Genomic DNA, 24765 nt, shown 5'->3' with positions numbered 1-24765 from the left:
AGAGGGATTCCATGACTAAGGGACATGGAACTGGGAAGAGGTAGGGTGAGAGGCGGGGACTGGCGAGTGGTTTCTGCAGGCGCCTTGCTCATGATGAGAGGTCAATTTCAAATTGCCTTTTAGAATGAGCGAAGCATTAGATTGGCAGGAGCAATGCATGTTGACACAGGAAATATTCAGTTTATTTGCCGCTTGAAATAATAGCCGCTTGATTGTTTTTACTAAAAATTGCACACAGGTAATGTAGTTTGTGATATTTATCATTGGAGATTGCTTAAAACAGGTCTGGACAGAAAATATTCCTCTCTGGCTCTCCTGAAAAAGTATTTATTCTAATAATTGGAAAAGAAAAGTTGTGTGAGGCCATAACCATTTTTATGTAGGCCATGAGGCATCTAGCAATGGTATGGAGACATTTTTGGCTGTCACGGCTGAGGGATGCCGCATGCCAGCATGGTGCTGACCATCCTACGGTGCACGGGACAGCCCCCAACAGTACTTATCCAGCTAAAATGCTGATAGTGTGGAGGTTGAGAAACCAGGATTTAGAATATGAAATCAATGAATAGAAAAAGCTAATTTTCCAAAAGTTATGTTAATTGTAGTATTGTAGCTACATTCTGATCGTCACCTCTTTGAATTATAGTTTTGATACACAGAGAGAGAGATTTCACGCAGAGAAAGCACACCATGATTCAGGCGAGTACCTCAACATTGAAGGAGGTGCAATTGGTTATTCCTGTTCTCAGGCTAATGATTTCCAAACACCCACGCTACTGGCTGACAGCTATTAGATTTCAGACAGATAAGCCCCCAACCAAAAGGTGGATATAATTTTAGCCAACTCTTTCCTCTGTCTGGAACTCTTCTCCTTAGAATGTACAATACAATGGTTCCTGCCTTAACTTCATTCAGATTTATAGTCAAGCACCACCTCATCACAGACACTTTTGGACCACACTAAACAAAACAAAACAAAACAAACCAGCAACCCTTTTCCACCTGACACTCTCCATTCCCTTACTCCATTTTTCTCCAAATGCTCATCACCAAATGATATATAATTTGTGTGCTGTCTCCTTCACTGGAGCCTAAGTTTCACAAGGGCAAGGATTTTTCTGTGTTCTTGGCTGTGAACAATGTCTAAAATATAGAAGGTGCTAAGTAAATAGTCACTAAATAAATGAATAAATGAGCCATTTTTTCTCATTCATTACCTTTTATTTGGGCTGTTCACAAAGAAATCATACACTCCCCAAGCTATCGAGATACCTAAACTTCGACTTTCATCTTCCCTTCCCTGTTTCTGGTGAAAATATTAATTAATAGTGATGGTTAAGTGGGGCAGTAAATCTTCAGGTAACAAAGAAGTAGCTTTACAATTGAGAGTCCAGCCTTCATTGCTCACCTTTACTGTGTAAATAAATGAGAGCATTTACTCTAATCACTGATGCAATATTAAAATCCCTCTGAAAACCAATGTGCCCAAGTAATATCCCTGAAGGTCACATCAGTAATTGAAATTCTGAAATTAAAATAAAGCCATAAAGAATGAATTATTACTTATGATCTTTTCATTACAAGGTTTTGCCTGCAATTGGAGGCTCACTTTCCTGGAACTGTCTGAAGGCAGACTCTCTGTTGGTAGTTTATTATAACATCAAAGCATTATTTAAATAGTATTCTCCTTGAAAGATAAAAAGGATAAAGTAAAAGTTTATGTGAATCTTTTTTCTTTCCTTAGACTTTTTCCCCTAACATAATGGACATGACTTACCATGTAAAAACTACTGTTCTATTAATTGTAGAACTTATAGTTCAAATCTCAACAAGATGAATTATCTTGAATGATATTCACATTTTAGTTCCCAAATCCTCCATTGCAATGGTTAAGGGGTATTTCTATTAGATGTAGACAGATATAAAGAAGTAGGTAGATTGATGGGTGGATGGATGGATGGATAAATTTTTCTTTCCTTTTTTTCAAAACACATCAGTCAGACTTTTAAATTATGGTCAGAAATCTCACTAGGATAATGTTGGCTGGGGTTTTTTATCCTGAATTTTTGTACTGGTGGAGTCAGGTTAAAACATACTCCAAGGGCAATTATAAGGGGGGAGTTACAAAAGAGTAAAAAAAATGCAACAGGGATCTATAGACACAGCAGGGCTCAGGACAGAGAGCTGTGCTGAGAGCGAGCGGTGAGGGCAGAGTGTAAGGTTTGGAACAAATGTCTGAGAGGCCACCCTGGTTATGGCTGACACTCATAAATGAGGACATAGGTCCATCATGGGCCAGCTTTAAACCCAGTGTGCATTCAACAATCTGCTCAATTAACTTTTCAAGAAGGTATGAAAACTTTGAATTTTTAAAAGCTGTCACTATTAACAGGCCTTCAAGAATTTAGATGGTAGCTTTAACCAAATGTGAATATAAAAAGATTTAATGCACTTTGATGGCATTAAAAATGAGGATTTTTTTTGCTTCTACATTCTTTTTTTAAAATTAATTTATTTTTCCAAATACACTTGTCTCTGCCTTCCCCCCACCACTTTCCCCTGCCCCCCTCCCCAGATATTTTTATTTTTTGTAATAAAAACTTAAAAAGTAGAGAATAAATCTAAAATTTAAAGTTTCACATCAGAAGCAAAAAATTGATTACCAGAAATATTTGTCTGCTAAATTTATATCTTAAAGTAATTTCTTATTAATGTTCTGTGATTTCTGACTAGTGATACTAATTAAAAAGTTATTCCAACTCTACTCTGCCAGGAAGACTTGCTTCCTGGGCATTCCAAGTTGTACTTGAGCTTAAATGCCAATATCTTCACAGCCTCATAAAATTCTGGTTTCAAGCAGATGTGATCTTTCATTTCTCTAAATTTTTGTACACAATAAGTTTCCTCATAAGGGGAATTATGAGATGGAGGCATCATAGATCAACAAAAATAGCCCGAGATTTGGAGACACTTTCTAACTGTGTGACTGTGTGCATTACTTAATCTCCATAATTATAAGTTTCCTTATCTTTAAAATGGTTGAGGACCACTCTACAGAGTTGGGTGTACTTGAGTAGTTGGAGAACTTAGTGATTGGTAGACATTTATAAATTACAATCTCTATTTTATTTCTGTCTAATGATATATCTCATGTAACATTGTCTTCACTTTTACTTCCCCTGTGTTTAGCTTGTCACTTATTTATGCATTTTCTCCCCAACTGTATGTGGCTATGGTTATGTCTTTGGATAGTCTAAAACCACAACCTACATATTAGAGATGCTCAAAACCGTCAATTAATTCCTTCATTCACTGATTTCTCTTGGTGTCTAAATAAGGGGTGCTGAGGATACAAAGATGAATGAGACCTGTTCTTGCTTGGATAGTTTGTAACTTTCCACTCTGTTAGCATTTTCAAAGTTGTGCAGTAAAATTCAAATCTATGCATTTGCTTCCATGACCAACTCCTGTTTCTTTTCTTATAAATCACTGTCAACTAGACAGCATCAGCTGTAAGAGCCATCGTGGGGAGAGACTGGTAGGTGCTGCCTCTGCAAAACTAGTTCTCAAAGACAGCTGTGTTTCGTGATGGCCCAAACTTGCTCTACAAACACTGAGTTGTCAGCTGAGGCCATTGCTTAGCTCAACACTAAAACCCTCCAGGAAAAGGAGGCTCAGTGCAGGGGTTTGAATGACAGAGCTCCTTTTGTTAGGTCTAGTGATCAGTGCCAAAGCCCCAGGAATTCACTAGCAAACCCTCAGGAAACACTGTGGTTTTTAAGTTCAATATAAAATGTATTTAGTTGACCATTAAATGTGAATTTGTTAAAGCTTCTAAATGGGAAAATGGCTCAATTAAACGTATCCTTTAATGGTATTAAAATGCTCTTAATTCCTTTAATCAGAGACACTTGTTTCTTAAAAAGAAAGGAAAACAAATTCTATATCCATCTACTTTGCTTTGACAAGTGCCCTGATTTGGGGGGCGGGGTGTGGAAAGCCCTATCTGTCTTTCTTTCTCTTTGAGGAAAATAGATTTGCAATACATAGCTCAGTTCAAGGCTACTATCCCTGATGTAAAGGAATCCTATAAATTGATTAAAACTGATGAAAATCATGACACAGACTTTGGTGAATGATAAGAATGGGCAATTCACAGAAAATAAAATTCAAATGGTGAAGGGAATATAAATGAAAACAGGAGGTGCTGTTTTTTCATTCTTTAATTGGCAAATATTAAACAGAGATAAATTCCAGGGTTGGTAAGAATTTTGAGAAAGATTTCTTACACACTGCTGGTGGAAGTATAAATTGCTACATTTTTAGAAAGAAATTTATAAAAATAAATATGTAAATTTTTTGACCTAGGAATCTTGCCTATAGGGATAAAAGCATCTATACCTAAGCTTACCTAAGGATATACACACGATAATTTTTTGTTGGTGTACTGTAACGTAAACTGAAAAGAATATATCAATAAGATAAATGATTGAATTAATGATGGTATATCTGTAAGTTAAAATATTATTCAGATATGAAAAATAATAATCATTTGTCTAGAGAGAGACCCAAGATATACTGGCAAAAGGCAAATTACTGAGTAATGTGTATAGAATTTATTTTTTAAAAAACCCATGCTTTCTCTACACGTATAATGAGTGATTTATATATCTATATGTAATATACATGTTATATTTAAATATGTGTATATATCAATATATGTGCATACATATAAAATGTTGTCTTTCCGTTACATATTTTTATAAACAAGGAGGAAGGTGTAGAAGGATACATGCCCACTGTTAGCATCGGTTACTTTAGGACATGGAAATGGTGTGTCTTAATGTGCACTGTTTTCATCTTTGTTTTATTTTGCTTCTTACAATGAATGCATATTACTTTTTGATTTTAAAATGATGGAGAAAGTTTAAATTAAAGAGTCAGTCATGTAATTCAATGACTCATTAGAGCTCATAAATATTTGCCTGGGGAAAAATCTGGTTTATAAGGTCACTGTGACCTGCTGTAAGACTAATGAAATGTTACAACTTCATTATTTTTGGTGAGAAAAAGATTCAAGTTTATCCTAATACAAAAGTGTTCACGTTCATATTTAACTACTACGATTACTTGTCTGTAAACCAATTTCCCATAGGACTAAAGTTAGAAAAAGTACACAGCATCATTCATAAAACAGTTAGCCCTGGACCTTAAACATTTCCTTTCTCTCTCTTTCCTATTTGTTAATACACTTCATCTCTTGCCAGTCTTCCATGTCGGATTACAAGTCTAATTTCTCCCCCAATAAAATCAATTCTTAAGCTGTACTTCTAGAAACAGTTTACTTTTTTACTTCTCCTTTGGGTATTTTTCTTTTAATTGAAAGCTGAAGGGATTAGATGAAGCACCACAGAGATAATTTATTGAGCACTCTCATTGTGCTAGATATTAAGAACCTAATATGACTTTTAAGAGTATGAATAAAGTGGGTATTTTCTCTTTACTCAAGACTCTATTCCTCTGAGCTTTTGCTATGAGTATTCTCTTTTCCATCCATTCCTAGGACACATTTCCCAATTTAACATCTCTGAAATTGGGAGGTGCATTAAAATGATGGTGTGCTATGCTTTACTAGACAGCTTCATGTCATAGAGGTACAAAAATATATGGTACACCTTAGAGTCAGTGGCAGTTAGATTTCTTGAAATATGGGAGATATGGGGGAAAATGGAGAAAGCACAGTGTTACTAGAATACTAGGTTTGACCAAGGCATTAAATCTAAGTCATGGGGGACAGAGAGGATAAAGAGCAAGGCTAGAAGGGGCCATAAGGCCATATCATTCAAGTCACTAGAAACTCTTTTGCCTGAACTAGAAACCCAGGAAATGGTGGTCATTTAAGCAAGAAAGGAGGATTTGAGGATAAGGAGGCCAGTGATTTGAATATTTGTGGAGTCTTGTCTCCTTTACTGCTTACTTCATTGCATAGGGGCAAAACTCAATGTAGGACGGGGTAGAGACCAGTCTTCAAAAGGGATAATGTAAAGGACCAGGTAGAAGATCTTAGAAAAAAATCCTTAGAAAGCTCTTTAGAAAGTTTTTGTAATCAAAGTTGTTTTAAAAATTACTTGATAATCTTGTGCAATTGATGTGTATTCATTGATGCTTTTATTGAGGAAGCTTAATACACAATCAATGACAAGTTAAAAATTCCTCTATAGGAAAGGTCTGTGAGTATTTCAATTCAGTTGAGATAAAATGCAAAGAGAATAACAGAATTAATATTCATATTTTTCTTTTATTATGAATATTGCAATATTCATGCAATATTCATATTAATATTAGTAGTACTGTAGTGTAGAATATTTTCTATATCACTTTTGTTGCTTTCCTTCTTGACCAGGTTTGTATTCCTGGAATAGGTTTTTATTTAATGCCAATGTTTTTGTTAGGCTAAACCCTTAGGAATGCATTTAACAAAATTAAAAACCTTTCATTCACTTACTTGAACTCCAAAAGATTCATTTCATGGTGATAATCCCCCTGGACCATCTTTAAATTTGAGATTTGTTCAGAATTGGAAGCCTCTATCTTTCCTAAGAGCTGTATTACCTAATGAAAGTAGAAAAAGGAACTTTGTGTGTGTGTGTGAACAGAAGCACTAGCAGTTACATTAGTTATCCTTTATTCCTAAAGGAGCTAGGAAACAGACTTGAGTCTAAAACACATTTTTATTTGAAAATGATTTTTCTTCTGAAGGAATGTTTCAGTAGTTACAGGGAAAGAATAATAGAGGAGTATTTGATTCTGCTGTCTGTAATATTCTCTTGATAATAGGCTATATAACAGTACCACAAAAACATACTATTGACATTAGTTTGTTTATCAATTTATTAATTTGATTATTTCCTTAATTTGTCTTCCCAGTTACAATGTAAACGACTGTATTCTTTATCACCACTATAACCTCAGTGCACATGAGATGGTTAACGGTAAATATTCACCGAATACTTATTGAACCAGTGTTGAAACATACAATTAACGTCTGACAAAAACACACTTGAGGGGCCTGAGATGAGGCCTCTCAGGAATTTCCAGGTAGGATTCTGACATGAGCACAAATAAATCCCAAGTGAAATGACTTAGGGATATAAAGCCAGGGAGAAGCGAGTTCTAGTCCTAGAAGCGGGGCTAGGAGTGTCGTCCACAGCACAGAAACACTGAGGATGTTACTTTAGGTAAAAGGACCAGATTGGAAAAATGGAGGCAGAGTCGAGCACATAATCATGCCGAAACAAATCACTGTCAAGGGAAATGAAACTACATGATTGACTTTGGCTAAACAGACTTCGGCTCCAAAACAGATGGTCATGTGGAAGAGAGTAGGCACTTTACAAAGAATCAGAGTTCTCTTAGAAAAGAAAGAGGTGAATAATGGAAGGGTTTGAATAGATAAATATTGGGTGAGCAACGAATAGCACATGAAAGACTCTTTATAGGAGATACATTTAAAACAGGCTATTGATAGGAGGCACACTTAAAGGCAGGACTGTTTTAATAGTAAAATAATAAGTAAATACATGCCTGGCAAAAGCAAAGAAAAAGAACGCAGGCAGAGCAATACTGTTAGATAAAATATTTTTCAAGGCCGAGTTTGTTAAACCGTGAAAGATGGTCATTTTTATAGATTAAAAATACAATCCACAGTGAAAAACAGAGTTTTGAACCTATATTTACCTTATATATTGAACTAAAAAGAAACAGCTAAAGAATTACAAGGATAAACTAATAGAAATGATATATTAGTGGTTTTATAAATATATATATATATATATTTTTTTCTTTAGTGAGAGGGTAAAGGAGGAAGACAGGGAATGAAACTAGATGTATGAGAGATACGTCAGTCGGTTGCCTCTAGCATGCCACCAACTGGGGACCTGGCCTGCAACCCAGGCATGTGCCCTGACTGGGAATTGAACTGGCAGCCTTTCGGGTTGCAGGCCAGCACTCAACCCACTAGCTGCACCAGCCAGGGCCTGAGATATTAATGATTTTAAGTGGCTTTTCTTGACCCTTTACTGGTCAAATAAGTAAAATATAAATAAGGATATAGAAAGATATGAAAATATAAAATTTATTTAATAGATTTGTATACCAATCTAACTTGCAAACAGCAAACATTTATTCTTTCCCATTGCCCACCAAGCATTTGCAGTGACTAAGTGCATGTGACTGTAAAGAAAGTCTCAAATTATTCCAAAAGCAGAAAAAGCACAGACCATAACTCTAACTCCACTGCACTAACACTAGAAATTAGTAAGAAAAGTATAAAGCAAAAAGATAATCATTTGAGTAATTGTATCATTTAATTCCAGTGTTTCATGTGAAAACGTGCCTCTCAGACCTCCTACTACAAGGAGCATAACTGGCCAAGGGCCTTGACTGCCGAACCTGAAACTCATCACCCCGTGTCAGAGCCACGCTTCCCCCTGGCTGCTCCCAGCCTCTGCCTGAGTAGCATCCCTCTCATGAGTGACTGCGGCTCAGGGAACTTCATGAAACTTTGTTAGCATCGCATGGCAGTCTAAGACCTTCTTTCTCCGCCCTTTTCACAGGAATCAGACCTGTATTGCATGCAGTCTGATGGTTCTCTGTATCTCTTCCACCTGTCTCCCCATTTTTCATCAGTTTTTTCTCTCTCAATAAATCTCTTGCACATCTAATTTCTTAATGGCATTTACTTCTAACAGCACTAACACAAGTGTCAAAGAATAAATCAACTCTGCAGCTGGAATTTACTTAGGAAAGACTAATGAGAACATTACGTATCAAAAGGATACGACACATCTATAGAGATCAATTTGTGGCATTAAATGTTTCCATAATTATACAAGGCTGAATGAAGCTATATAAACTAATTATTAATTTCACAAAATTAAAAAGAGAATAATAAATCTAACCAAAGGAAAGCAGGATAAAGAAATGGACAAATTAAGGTAGGCAGAATGGCTCCACAGAGACATCCATACCCTCATCTGTGGCACCTGTGAATATGTTGCTAGATGGCCACAGGGATTTGCAGCTGTTATTATGGTTACAAACCTTAAAAGAGGGAGATTATACTATTTTATTTAAGTGGCCCAACCTAATCACAGGAGCCTCTAAAAGCTGGAGTCAGAGAGGTTTGAGGTATGAGGTGAACTTGGTTTGTTGTTGGAGAGAGGTCCCATTGAAAATGCAGGAAGGAAGGCAGGTAGCTGGAGGAAGATCAGTCCCCAACTGACAGCCAGTAAGGACCCCAGTCCTATGACTGCAAGAAACTGAATTTGGCCAAAAACTTATGAATGAGCCTAGAAGAGGATTCATCCCAGCCCCTTCTCCAAAGGAACACAGCCCTGCTGACCCCTCAGTTTCAGCCTGTGAGGCCCTCAGCAGAGCACCCAGGCTGGCCATCCTGGACTTCTCACAAAAACCGAGATAATATATTTGTTTTGTTATAAACCACTAGGTATGAGGTGATTTGTTATGGCAACAATATAAGACTAATGTACAAACATTAAAAAATTAAGGAACAAAAAATATGAGATTATTATGTAAATTCAAGGGATGTTTCTTTGAAAAGGTAACAAGCAAAGTTTGTCCTGCTCTAAACATTAAGAAAAAAGAAAACATAACCATTAAGATTAGAGACAAAAAAATATGGAGTAATTATAAATATATGAGATTCAAACAACATAGCAAAAACATTCACAAAACTGAAATTATAGATGAAATGGAAACTCAATAATTATGAGACTTCAACTCACCTTCCTCAGTTCAAAACAGGAGACCAAAAAATAAGGATAAGAAGATTTAAACAATAAGCTATTTTTTAATAGATTTAACTGAACTTCGTACCCCCCAAAATACTGAATATGCATTCTTTTATAGCATGTACAAAATTTCACTCTCCAGCCACAAAAAAACCCTCAAAATATTCCAAAAACTAAAGCCAGTATATACAATAAATTTTAATTACAATGAAATAAAATTAAAAATGAATACTAGTATAACAAAGCATAAAATTCTTAGGGAAAGAAACAACAACAATATCTCCTCTTAGCTAATAAATCGAAAAAAATAGAATATGCAGTTGCAAAATCCCAGGAATGAGAACATTACATGTCAAACCCCAGGGGATATTGAAATAAATGAATACTCATGGAAAAATTCACAATCATAAATGATTATATCATTAAAGAATAAAGAACAGAAATAAAATACAGTACAAAAGAAAATGAACATCAATACAACCTGTAGGAAAGGAAAAAATTAGTAAAGCTTAAACTGGTGGAATGGAAAACAGAATGAAAGCAGAATTAAATACATTAAAAGACTGGCTCATTGGAGAACAATCAACATAATTGTTAAGGGACAACTAACCTAACTAATTAAGAAAAAAAAAAAAGCATAAGTTAAATGATAAAATGGCAAGGGGAAAAGATAAAAGCAGAAAGGATTAAAACAATCCTAATAGTATTTTGTACAACTTAATGCCAATATATTTCAAAATCTGAGTGAGATAAATATATTTTTTCAAGAAAAGTAATTTACTAAAGTTGACCCTTGAAGAGATAGAATGTGTACAGTTTAATTTTCATAGAAAAAAAAATTGAGTGATGATATTAAAGGACTCCCTTTTTTACCAGAACAACAGGCCCAGATGTTTCAGAGTCGAAGCTACCAAATCATTAATGGTTGGAAAATTATAATGCTTTTTAAATTGTTTTAAAGCATACAAAAAGAAGAGAAACTTCAAAATTATTTTTATAAAGTAAGTGCAACATTAATTTTAAAAATCTGAAAATATTGAACAAAACCCCTAGAGACTAGTTTCATTTATAAGTATTGATCAACATTTTTTTTTTCCACAGAGGACACATCACAGTCTCAAAATAACCTTTCAGCATCAGTATCAACAGGATATTTTTAGTAATTTTTTCAAATCAAAAGTTCTCTAAGAAAGGGATGGTATTTGAAAACTGACCATACAGATCATTCTTTCTTAAGCAAATATGATCAACATTTTAAAATATCAGCAAACAGTATCCTATAGCAGAACAAAAATATAATCAAATGCAATTTATTTAAAAAAATTAAAGATGGTTTAATAATAAGAAATACATTAATGTAAATAATTACACTAGTAAAACTGAGGAGAAAAGTAATATGATTACCTTGACAAATGCTGAAAAGACATTTGACAACATAACATTTTATTTTTTAAAAAAGCTCAATATAACAGGAAAATTTGTGTATTAAACATGTTTATTCAGAAAACTTCCACATCATAAGGGAAACAGTGGGAGCATTTCTGTTAAAATCAGGAACAAAGCAGAATGCCCACCATCCCTGCTCTACTATTTAATATTACACTGGAGTTACTATTAAAAGCAGTTAGGAAAGGGAGAAGAATTAGTTGTATGAAAATAGAAAAATATGAGTTAAAATTATTTAAAAATCATATGATTGTGTACCTGGAGAACAAACAACTGAAAAATACTACCATCAAGAAGAGATTTCACTGAGTTAGTGGAGTATGAAGTTAATACAGCCTTCCTAATGTACAACCAACAACCAGTCAGAAGACATAATGAAACACCCATTATAATAAACTAAAGAAATAGACAGAATCTTGAAATATATTTAAGAAAAAATGTTGCCAAACCATATGAGGAAAATTTGAACCCCCTCTTGAAGTATATAAAAGCAGACCTTGAACAAATGGGAAATACTGTTTGTAGATAGACATTCACGATTTCACCATTATGACTATGTCAATGCTAAAGTTAAATTATAAATTTATGGTGACTTCAGTAAAAATTAAAGCAGAGTTTATTTATTGGTTTATTTGATGGAATTAGGTTGATTTTAAAATCATATGCAAAAACAATTATCACCAGGAAAAGGGAAAAAAGAAAACCATGGAAGGGACTAGCCTTACCAGGTATTAAAAATATTACAAGGTTTCAATAATAAAAATAATAAGTAAGACACATGCTATACTAGGAAAAACTCTAAGTGGATCAAGTATTTAAATGTAAACAGTAAAGCACTGAAAATGCTAGAAGAAAATAGGAACAATTCTTTCAAGTCTGTGTGTGGAAAAGCTCTTCCGAACTGTGTCTTAAAATTCCAGAAGGCACAATAGAAGACACTGATAAAATCAGCTACAAATAGGGAACATATGCACATCAAAAGACAAATGATAAACTGGGAAAATGTATTTGCACCTCATATCATGAAGGGCTCCTAGAAATTGAGAAGAAAAAAATAGGCCAATAGAGAAACAGATAAAAGCCATGAACAGACAGCTCACTGAAAAGGAAAAAACAAAAAACAAAAAAACCCCCTCAAACTAAATAGCTCTTAAATATATGCAAAGATACTCAATCCCATTCATAATAAGAAAGGCTAATTAAAACACAGAGCTGTTGTCTTTTTGCTATAAGAATGGCAAGATTTAAAAGTTGAACAATACTTATTGGTGAGACATTGAGAATATAGGACATTTTACTTATTGCTGGTGGGTATGCAATATGGTAAAAGTCCTGCAGAGAACAAGATCTTTCAAAGTAACAAACACATGTACCTTTGACCCAGCAATCCCCCTTCTGACATCTCTCCTGCAGGCATACCTACATATGCACCAAGTGCCGTGAGTGCAAGGTTATACACTGAAGCATTGTTTGAAAGACAATTGATTGAACTGACAGTGTTCATGGCACTTACACATAAGCTGTCATATTAAAACCCCTTGGAAGGAAAGAGTTCTCTTGAATAGATACCATTTGGCTGGGCATATTGATAAGCTATAATAATCTTTGGGCAGTAACACGTAATATGAATTCTATCAATTTTCAGTTACCTTCATATCCAAGTTCTTAGAAACAGTTTCTAGGGAAGACATGAGTTCTTGAATTGTTTTTTCAATTTGTCGGTACTCATGCCTGATGAAATGAATGTCTCCAGAAAGCTTCACAATGCTGGAATCACATCTAGTGGCAAGATGGAAATTGGATGTGAGATCAACAGGCTCAAAACATTTTTAATCCTGCGGTAGGATCTGTGCATTCATTTGATGGCAAATGTTCTAAAGTTTTTTAAATAATGAGTTGGTAGATGTAGGAGCAGACACAGGATTCTCCTTCATTTTCCTCTTCTTGCTGGGAGAAAAACCATATTGGATAAAAAACACTCTGGCCCAAACCAGAGAACTAAGTTGGACTAGGTAAAGACATTGGGGAAAATAGGGAGAAAATTTTAGATTTTCGGCCTAATACATTAACTCAGTCATAGCAGTTCCAACAGGTTTTGGTTTTTGAGAATATTCCCTGCTGCCTATGGTTAGGCAAAATTGAAAATTTTTCCTCTTCTGTATCACATTCTGGATCCCCTTTCCTCCCATTCACTTCTTCCCTTGGCTCCCAGATTCTCAATTCTCCTTTGGCTAGTGAAGTGTCCAGACCCACCTAAATCTTCCAATCCACTTTCAAAACAAAACTTCCCTCCTTTTAATCCCCATCAAAACTCCTGCTCCTGGAGTGGTCTCAGTCAAATACTGTCTTGAATTAGGACAACAACTCACACTAACATATGACTGAAACTTTGGCCCATAACATTGCATTTGGTATTTTAAGGAAGGGACTGTCGTGAAATGGGGTTGGAGTTGAAGATTAACTATCTTCCCAGCATGCCCGGGAACCCCACCCCATACCCTCTCTCACGGCCTCTTTTGGGAGAGAGCAGGCCGCACGCTGCATGGACCATCAGTTTCAGTACCCTCACACATGCGTGAAAGACAGCGTGGAGAGTGCTGCCTGGGCTGTGTCTTTTGTATACAAGCTATCAGAGATTGTTTGGAAGTTTGTCATTTCATGAAGTAACTGTTTTGACTGTCATCACATAAGATGTATTAGGAATCACGTTTTTCATGTTATCATGCTAAGTGCTATGAAGACTGTTTATTTTATGACTGTTAATATTTTTTAGGATCCAGAAATAGGATCCTAAAGATTTTTAAGATTTTTGATGCCAATGTTGAGCCAAAGGTAAGATGGTGATTTTGCCTGAGCTGTCCCTTAAAGAGATCCCAGGGGACTGTGGTTAGGGGGTGAGGAGACTGCTGGGGAAAAAAACAAACTAGGAATTGATCTAATCAAAAGGGAGCTGGATGGTATGCACCAAAGTCATGGGCAAAAGCCATTCCACCCATTTGTATATGTAAAATGTTATTGTCAGAAAAACCTCCATTGTTGGTTAGTTAGAATATCCTTATGTGAGTCCACATTAAGACCTCCAAAGACTACACAGGAGCAGTTGCTGCTACCACTTCCTGACACCTTCTCCCAACCCCCCACCTTGATCCCTACCCTCTGGGACAGCGGGTCTGTGCATTGTGGGCCAATGGTTAAACATTTGGTCTCTGGTGTCAGATAGACCAGGCTTTGCAACTGGCTTCTGCTGCTTCCTAGATTTGTGATCTGGCACAAGTTTTTTAACCTCTGTGAGAGGATAATGATGCTAAGGTCACTGCATGTAAGTGCACAGTTTATTTGTCCACCCGGTAACTACAGTGGCTGCCAGACACAGGCAACGACATGAATAGTGTCTCTTGGAGAACTGCGAGCCCAACCTTCCAACCTAACTAGCTGTCCTGAATAACATAGGTAATGAGTATTTAGTCAGTACCTGGCACAGAGAAAGTGCCAATGCAAGATCAGCAGTTATTATTTATTTATTTAACTTGGAAGTTGCTGGCCAATTCATTTTCACCTCTGGACCAACCCAGCCTCCTCATCCCGCATGCTGAAGTCAAGGGTTAGGGGTTTTCCAAAGCTCACACTCTATATTTCAAAAGGAAGTTTCTCCTTTTCTCCTTCTGTGGAGTAATTTTATTGTTTCTTTTAAATTAGAATGTGTTCATTATAAAAAATTTCATATAATACAAAAGGAAAAAAACAAAGAGGAGAGTTAATGTCATCCCAAATCCCATTTTTCAGAAATAGTCATTGTTAATATTTGGCTATCATTCCATATATATTTACACGCACACACACAGAGACATATACATACACGTATACACATATGATGACATGGATGGAAGTTAGAAATACTATAAAAATAATTTTAGAATATTTGTACTGTTATATACTCCAATTTTCTTTAAAATGTAATATTGAATTTTAATTTCATTTAGCCTAAGGAAAGGTACCTGTAGTGAAAAGTGAACAAAGTTGCTGACCTTAGGATTTTTATATATATTACATATATATAGACATATATATATTTCTTCACTATGAGGGATATTTGTTTCTAAAAAAATGTGATAAAGAACTATCACACAATGGAATGAGACTTTTTATACCTACCATTTTCAACTTTAGACATTATTTATTGACCATATGCCAAAAATGGAGAAAATAAGTTTATATACTTGTTTTTAAAAAGGTTTTTTTCATATTCTGCTATTTTGAAAATGTCAAGTTATATGACATTTACACTGTGTTCTGTAGCTAGATTTCCCACTGTTATTCAATCTTCACTCTACATTTAGATTCTGTGTTCATTGGCAGTCCTTTTAAACCATGCTTTCCTTCCTGATAACCTTATTTCAGTGTATTCCTTGGTTGGTCAGCTTTTGCCACCCCGATTGCAAGAGAAGGCCTTAGGAATGTTGGAATCTTTTCAGTTCTTGAGTGATTGGGAATGAATGCCTGTCAGTCCTCTAACACCTGAAAGGTGACTCAGTTAAGATAACATCATGGGGTCACCTCTTCTTCTGTTCAGAATGTGATCGGTGGAGCTCCATCCTTTTCTGGCACTGGGTTAAGGTGGAGAAATCTGACGTGACTGAATTTTTTCCTTGTTTCATGTGATCTGCTTTGTCTACCTAAATGTCTAATGATTTTTTTTCTTGATGTTCAGTAACTTCAACCAGGATATCTTGGTTTAATTGTTCTTATATTAATTTTTCTCAGGTTGCCAGGGTTTTTGTTTGTTTTGAGCTACAAATTCAAATCTCTTATAACCTTGAGTATTTTCCTTTTGAAGAATTTGTTCTGCTTTTTCAGGAGCTCCTATTATTGGTCTATGTTGAATAAGTTTTACTTGTCTGTCATATACATTACTTCTCTATAAGCATTTTTATATTGAAAAGCATTTTCATTTTACTTTGTATGGCTTGCTCACAATTTTTTTAAAAAACAGCTATTACCTTTAGTTGTATTTATTCTATTTGGGGAGCTTCTAAAGCATTCATAAATTTAACCTATGTAATATTTTAATTTTTTCTTTTAACTTATCCTTGAGTGATTCATTTACCTATTTCCTTTTGTTGTCTGATAATCTCTTTTTGGGTGAAAGCCTTTTATCTAATATTTTTATCAAAATAAATATGTCTATAGTTTAAAAGTTAACAATAACTAAAGGCTAATAAAAATAGAGGCTCCTTGCTCTGCCTCTTAATTCTTCTCCCTAGAGGCAAGGGCCCACCTTTATACATAGTTTCAGAGATTCCTGGTACAGCCAACTCCTAAGCCTGTTGAGAGTTCTGTGATGTGAAAGTAAGTCATTTTCAGCTTATTTCCCAACTTTAAAATTGGTTTTATTTTGTCAGTAAGTCAGTCACCACACGTCCATCTGTTTTCTAGGTTCCAAGATTTCTGTGCTGATATCCCCAGTCTTTGTGGGTTGATGTTTTAAAGAGAAAATCTGTTTACTATAGATTTGGTGGGGTTTTTGGAAGAAGCAAAATTATATGTAACTGTTAAATCAGCAATTTTTTATGTTTTTTTAATCTTAATTTCTTTAAAACCAGAAGAACCTTTGATTTGAACTCTTCTTGTGTTTTTCTGGGTAATGCCTCTCATAAGGTATATTCATTAGCCTTACATTTTTATCAGTTTTTATATCTGTCTATCCATCCATCCATCCACCCCTCCATCCTTCCATCCATAGATGACGGTGATGATATTGGTGATTTTTATGCACAGGCTAGATTCTTCCTAACTACCACACTTACTTCTTTTAGTGATTCTGGCTATTTGCAGATTGGTGAGTATGTTCTTGATAGAGAGTAAATCATATCCTTTACTCAGGCTCGTCTGAGTCAAAATCTATGGTTACCTTAGGTGGGTGATAGTGAGGCACACCTTCCCATTTTTCCTGAAAAACCAGATTGTGTATCTCACGGCAAATCATTCTCAGTTGTGACACTCTTGCCTCCTCTCCTTCCTCATCCTGTTGCACTTCAGCCAGTTTCTCTCATGTATGACCTGGCAAGGAGGGATGTCCTAGGTGATAAATAACATGCTTACATCTTCAGCTACGCCTCCCCAGCTTTCTGTGCTGCTGACCCAGATCTCTATAGGGTCTCTTATCTTTCCTGTGACCCAATCAATCCCCCAGGTAGTAGTGCTCTATTCAGATTATTTGGCCTACACTTTTCAGGATCATGACTCTTGTTTGGAGGAAATCATTATGTTTAATATCACAGCATTTGGTAAGTGTGCTCTGCTTGGGGCCATCAGTTGTGGCAACACCTATGTTATATTAAATATGTATTACATTTGTCTTCCTTTTTATTTTTAACTGGCATTAAGACATCTCAAGTGAGAAGAGATGAGTAAAAGTGTCTTTATTCTACTGTCTTTCACCAAAAGTCCCTGCTCTTTATGTTTTAAAAATTGACAATATTCATAATGCCATTATTGTTTCTTCAGAGGAGGTGACTTTTGCTTTTAACCACCCTCAACACAATTTGCCATTTTTTTCACAAGCAGGTCTGTCCCGGGGTCCCCAGTAGCCAAAGGTGGCGAGAGGGTTGGTCTCCTCTGGCTGCTGCTGCAGAGTGCAAGTCAGAGCCCTCCCTCCGGGTGCCCTTTACACGCTCACCTTCTTTCTCCTTTTCGCAGGAAGGCTAATCTATCCAATAGAGGAGGGGGTGTCAGAAGCAGGCCAGACAACTCAGAGCACCTCATCTCATGGGAAGTAGTTGCTTTTAAACTGCCACTATTTTGGGATAGAGAATGTGGTGCAAAATTCAAGGCGCATTGCTGTTACCAAGTATTGAGTTTGATTTATGAAGCAGTGACATGTTTTCTAAGAATTATGTTAAAGTAATTTACTTTTACTTATGCCAAAATGATCATTGAAATGGAGGTCAATATATGTGGAAAGAGTGACTAATCTGCCTCCGCTTGTCTACTAGTCAATTGCCTGGCAAAAGTACAGAAAAGAAATAGGAGAGGAAAGGTGAATTTAATTAAGTCTTATGGCTTATAGTGAGATTCTGGTGCAGATTACCAAATAGACTGAAGAAATTTTCATAAAAGAAAGACATTTCAAGGAAAAATAAGACCTTGTCTTTGCACCACTGCTTAAGATTGAGGGGGAAGGTAAGTAAGCAATTGGAGAGGAAGGTGAAGGAATAGGATGCACTTGATTTTCACTCTTTCCTCAGACACACCAAATAAATAGCTGTATGTGGATCAATTGCCTCTGAAGAAAAATATAGAAACCAGTTTAGAAGCTCTTACACATGGAGCAAAGAAGGAAATGCCTACACCAAAATGGGTAGGAAAAGCTGAGACACACTAACGCCATAAACCTCACCTGGTGCAGGGCCTTGCAATTGGGAGGGAACCCCCAGATCCTGGCTTCTTCCTGAGGAGTGTAGGGTTTGAACCACACGTCGGGCACTCAAACTTTTACAGTTGCTGCCGGACGACTGGCTCCCAGTTCACCTATCTCTGAGAGCTGATGGGTGCATGTGTGAGTTTGTGGGGCCACAGGAAACAAAGGGGTGGTTTCAAATGGCCACAGGATTAAAAAATGGGCAAAGGGCCTGAATGGGCATTTGTCCAAAGACAACATACAAATTGCCAACAGGTGCATGAAAAGATACTCAACATCGCTAATTGGAAGGGGAATGAAAATCAAAATGGTAAGATATTACCTCACACCTGTTAGGATGGCTATTATCAAAAAATAAAAGGTAAGCCTTGGAGAGTATGTGGAGGAAAGGGAACCTTTGTACACAGTGTGCAGGAATATAAATCAGTGCAGCCATTATAGAAAATGGTATGGAGGTTCTTCAAAAAACTAAAAATAGGTAACATCCAACAATTCCTCGTCTGAATATATCCCCAAAGGAAATGAAGTCAGTACCTGGAAGAAATATCTGTCCTCCCATATCCATTGCAGCAATATTCACAATAGTCAAGTTATGGAAACAACCTAAGTGTCTGTTGATGGATGAATTGATAAAGAAATTGAGGTATACATACACACAGAGGAATATTTTTCAGCCTCAAAAAAGAATGAGGTATCACCACTTGAGACAACATGTATTAACCTGTGGCGTTATCATAAGTAAAATATGCTAGACACAGAAAGACAAAAACTGCATGATCTTATTTATATATGGAATCTAAAGAATTCAAATACATAGAAGCAGAGAGTGGAACAGTGGTTATCAGGGGTGAAGAGGTAGGAAAAATGGGAAGGTGTTGGGCAAAGGGCACAAAGTTGCAGTTATGTAAGGTACAAAAGTCTAGAGATCCAATGTACAGTATAATGACTATATTTAATACTGTATTGAAGAATTAAAATGTGCTAAGAGTAAATTTCAGGGGCTCTATTCACACACACAAAGGGTAACTATGTGAGGAGAAGATATGTTAATTAGTTTGACTGTACTATTCATTTTATGTTGTAAATCTATATCAAATCATAGATTTCACACCTTAAATATATACAATTTTTACTTAAAAAGAGGAAAAATGAAGAAAAAAGAACTGGAGCACAACAAAGGGAGTTGCATGTGGTTTCCTTGATAGTATTTCATTCATCTCTTGGTTTTATTTAAATCTGGTTGTTATTTTGCCTTGTATATAAGACAGAATTTACAAGAATAAAACAACAGGCTTGTAAGCATATCATTTGCAGAAAGAAAGAAATGGAGTGTCATCAGAACACCATCAATTGAATCAAATTGTAAGTTGCATTCAGAACAGATGTTTGCTGTTTATCTTCTTTGCAAAATTACAGCACATCTAAGTAGGGTGTTAGTGTTTGTTTTATTATTTTGCTTCATAACTTACATAAATACATAATTCTTTGTATCAGATATTATATACAATTTTGTAGGAATTTAATATATCCTAGAAATATAAAAATATATTTATACATAATATACTGAATTATATACAAGTATATCTATGAATGTGTGTGTGAACATACAGGTATTAATCTGGTAAATTCTGTTTCCCTAATGTCTGTGTTGTGTTTTGTCTTCTCTGAACTCTCATGGCCAGCGCTTAGCGTAGATCCTTGACATTTCTTACCTTTTTGCTATAGACTTCCTTTCATCTTCATGCCTTCTTCCCATTGCCTACCAGTTCAGTTACTACTAGAATGTCACTAAATATGATGTGCCATCCATTTACTTAAAATCTTCCCATGGCTATTTATAACCTTCTACATAACGTTCAAAGTCTTTGCCTTGGCCCACAAGATCCTTCATCACCTAACTCTGGACCACTTCTCTAGCTTTATCTCCCAATCTTCTATCTCTTCCTAAATGCAAATCCCAGAATATCAGAACTAAAATATTCTTCCCACTGGTAAGCCCTTGAACATGTCACAATAATTCATCCTTAGTTCTTTTGAACATGTTATTCCTTCTATGTGAAATACGTTTCCCACGCTTTCCTGTCTAGCTAACTGCTATATAAATTGTTCAAGACTCATCTCAAGTGTTAACCTGCTTCAGAAAGCCTCCCCTAAGCCCCAATCTGTTTGGGATATTCTCACAGCACACAGGCTTTCATTCAAGTGCTCACCTCATTACTTATATTTGTGGCTTTATTTTTTCAGGTAGACAGTAAACAACCATAGGGAAGGGGACTGTGTTGCTGAATCCCTGAATCCTAGCACACTGCCTGGCATGTAAAGTGCTTACTATTGGGTTGGCCAAAAAGTCCATATTTTTTTTTTCTGTAAAATAAAAGACACATTTTTCATTTTCACCAATAACTTCATTGATCTGGATATTTTGAGTATGTCAGCTATCCTGCTATTGGCTTCTAGTGAATGGGTAGAGGCCAGAGGTGCTGCTAAAAATCTTCCAGTGCATAAGACAGCCCCATGGCGAAGAATTATTTGGCTAAAATGTCAATAGTACCAAGAACCTTTGCAAACCACTTTTGACATGTTCAATCAGTCACAACACCTTCTCCATATATTGCACACATTTTTTTTTATATTTCAGTTGCATTTTTACCTTTCTTGGAATAATAAAGCATGATATGCTGAAAATATTGTGTATTTTCTTCCATCTTCAATATTAAAATGCCTGCACAAAAATTCACCAATTTTGATACTTTTTTTTTAAATGCACGCTGATATGACAGCTGTCACAATACAATCTAACAAAATTGTTTCAAATGAATTAAAAGACAGTTAAGCACTACTAGAACCATTGTTTGGAAAAAATGTAATGGGCTTTTTGGCCAACCCAATATATTTTTGTTGATTCGGATGGAGAAGTTTGCCTTAGGTGTTAATCACCTAATTCTATTTGGTCATTTATACTTCAGAGTGATTAACAGGATGGGAGGAAGGGTAATCCAGGAGTCAGGAAAGAGGTGCTGGAAGTTGGAGAGATGGGAATGTGTTCAAGGTCTGCCATTCACAAGTCACCTGTGATGTTTCTACCAGAGTGGCCCTGTTATTGTCAGTACCTACAGATGGTCACTGAATTGTATACCATTAGTTCTTTTGATTTATAAATCTCTTACATAAGATGCTATTCAAAATTTTATCCAATGGCAGTAGGTCCATTTCATTAAACTTTTACGTGTAATTCTTCTATATTTTAAATGTTTAATCAGAATTTGATACCCCTGGACATTTTATGTGTGATTATTAGGATACGTCTCTGCATGGATGCTGGCATTTGGACAACTGAGGGCTGTAAAGACAAGACTTGTGCCGCATATGGATGGAACTGGACATTATGTATATGTGGCATTTATAGGAACCTTGGATCTCACAGGTAACCTGAGGTTTTCAAATTCCGTGACATATTTTTACAACTACCATGTCATCAGTTTAGCTTAATGTGAAGACAGTATCTTGTCTGGAATTTGTTTGGAACAATATGGAACTTATTTGGGAATGAGAATTCAGTGGCCAAGAACTGACTGCTAAACATTAGTTAATAGGCTGCTTCTCACCTGGCTACTCTTCCTCGAAGATCTCCAACTCCTTGAAGGTGTTTGGTGTTTAGCTCCTGCACTGCAAAATTAGTTCCTGTGGCCGCCTGGTCTCGAATTCTTATTTGGTCTTCTAAAATCTGTAATTTTGAGTTAGAATTCCTATTAATTTCTCTTCACATATGATAAGAAAGTATTATATAAAGCAGAGGTTAAAAAACTGAATGCATTTCCAAGTTGAGCTAATAGTGTAACTGAGTGGTAGGAGAGTCTGATGTCAGAGAGGAGTGCTCCTGTGTGTCCCGGAGAGGCAGCGATGGCTGGGCTCCAGCTGATCGTTGCCAGGTGGGAACAATGGTTTCACAGGGTTTGAACAGAAGCCAGAAACCCAGACTTCATGTTAAATCTCTCTGTGTTTAAATATTGACATATTACTCAAAAGCTTTCCTTAGTCATGTCTTCATTATGTCTTGATGTTCTGAAATAGAGCTGACTGACCTATACCACCAGACTTGGTGGTCCCAAGAACAGTAGTTTTAAATTTTTTTACACTCATAATATAAATAATAATAATTAAAAAAATTTTTGTCCACACAAAAAATTATATCTTACTTGACATTCAAAAAAATTCCAACATAATGTCAGGTCACATAAAAAATAATTTATATTTACTTAGAAAACAGTGAGAGTATGGGACTTTGGAAAACACACATTTGTGTTATGGAAAAACCTTCAGGTTTAGTTGCCATATATGACCAAGGCCTGAACTATATTTCAACTTATGTTTATAAATTTTCTGAGGAAAAGAATTTTTGTAGCTAATAGTCTACAGAAATTTCAAAGACTATATACAGAATCATGCCCATTTAGAAGGTGACAGATCAAGACAATTTAAGAGCAAATTAAGCTTAAATTTCTATTCTTAAAAGTAATGAGAAAAATCACAAAACAAAATAATGGGCTGTTTAAGTGAATAAAAAAACTTGTAAAAACATTGTAAAATATAATTAAGAGAAAACTAACAAACTGGAAAAACATTTATAATATGTTATTGCCACAGTTTTCAGTGCTGCTCTACAATCAGCATGCGCCTGTTTGTGAGAGCCAACTGTGTGTGCCTCTTTCCATATTTGTCAGTGACATACTGTTGGTGTTCTAAATGAATCATAGAGTTTTTACACCATGGAAATAGGCAAACACTGAAAATCAGAGTTAATTACCCATAAAAAATTGATTGCTGAATGTTAAACATTTAACCGTGTATCACTGGTTATTATTCTTACTTAACTAAAAAACACATCAAATCAATAAGAATTAAAAAGCACTACCCCCCCCCCAAACAAATTGACTAAGACATTAACAGATTATTGACAGAGAAAATCAAGATTGTTATAATTACTTTTAAGAAGTGAAAGAGATCTCATTTCTATCCCATTGAATTAGCAAAGATTAAAACAATACATCTCAATGCTGGCATCAGCACAGTGGAGAAAGCACTTTCATAGAATGCTAATGGATGTATTAATCACTATAAACTTTCTGGAAGCCAATTTGGAAAAATACATCAAAAGTTTTCACCATGTTCCTCCCCTGGTAATTCTGCTTCTAAGAACATATAGTATGGAAGTAATCCAAATGCTGACACATACCCATGCACAGATATTTCAATATTAGGAGAATAATTAAGCAAATCATGGTATGTGCAGCATGCAAAGAGCTTTTAATGACATAAAAGAGTTTATGACAATTTTATATTAAAGATTGTGCTTAGAAATGTCATCTCAGCATTCTAAATGGAATGTCTGGAAGGACTAGAAGGAGATACATTTGAGTGTAGAGATTATCATTTGGTGACGAAATTATGTGAAATTTTTGTCCCAGGTTTTAAATTTTTTCCCTAAACTTTCAAAATAATTACAATGAACAAGTATTACTCTTATATAGGTTGGGGAAAAAACACAATAAAGCAATGTTACATATAAACTTTTTTCATGAGTTAAAAATAAATTAGTTTAAAAACATAATAATCTTAAAACATAATTAGCTGACAGCTTAAAAAAAATTTGATTTTAAAAAGAAACAAGCAATCAGACCAACCTCCTCATTTTTCCTATATATGCCAAACGTTTAACAGGATTGCAAGTATTCTGATGTTTTACAGTTTTTAGAAAATACTTTGTTTGCTTTGTCTTTTTCAGATGTAATCTAAGATGATTATTATAGGAAAAGGTGCTCTTAACAAAACTTCTAGAAATCTGGGAACATCTCTTAATGCTAAGATTTTTTTATTGGGGTATAAACAATATGTATTAAAATGTAGAAATTGCCCTGACCTGTACAGCTCAGTTGGTTGGACATCATCCCATAAAGTGAAAGGTCACCAATTCAATTCCCAGTCAGGGCGCAGGTGTGGGTTGTGGGTTTGGTCCCTTGTTGGGGTGCATGCAAGAGACAACTGATTGATGTTTTCTCTCACATGGATGTTGTTTTCCCTTTCTTTCTCCCT

The 24765-nt window shown here is 35.6% G+C and overlaps 1 protein-coding gene across 1 annotated transcript in view; it reads right to left on the bottom strand.

Annotated features, from left to right (window-relative positions):
- The window catches only part of FAM81B (family with sequence similarity 81 member B), a 91701-nt gene that overhangs the window by 4781 nt on the left and 62155 nt on the right, over positions 1–24765 (bottom strand). Inside the window, exons 7-9 of the mRNA XM_054578300.1 lie at positions 22281–22399; positions 12908–13037; positions 6506–6612 (exon numbers count right to left, since the gene is read on the bottom strand). Of these exons, the coding sequence (XP_054434275.1) occupies positions 6506–6612; positions 12908–13037; positions 22281–22399 (356 nt within the window). The remainder of the gene's footprint in view (positions 1–6505; positions 6613–12907; positions 13038–22280; positions 22400–24765) is intronic.

The sequence above is a fragment of the Pteronotus mesoamericanus genome, unplaced genomic scaffold (assembly GCF_021234165.1).
Source record: "Pteronotus mesoamericanus isolate MK-2021 breed Mesoamerican mustached bat unplaced genomic scaffold, CSHL_Meso_final contig_50, whole genome shotgun sequence".
Classification (NCBI taxonomy): domain Eukaryota; kingdom Metazoa; phylum Chordata; class Mammalia; order Chiroptera; family Mormoopidae; genus Pteronotus; species Pteronotus mesoamericanus.
The sequence above is the reverse complement of the archived record's forward strand: the minus strand, read 5'-3'. Positions and strand labels throughout refer to the sequence as shown.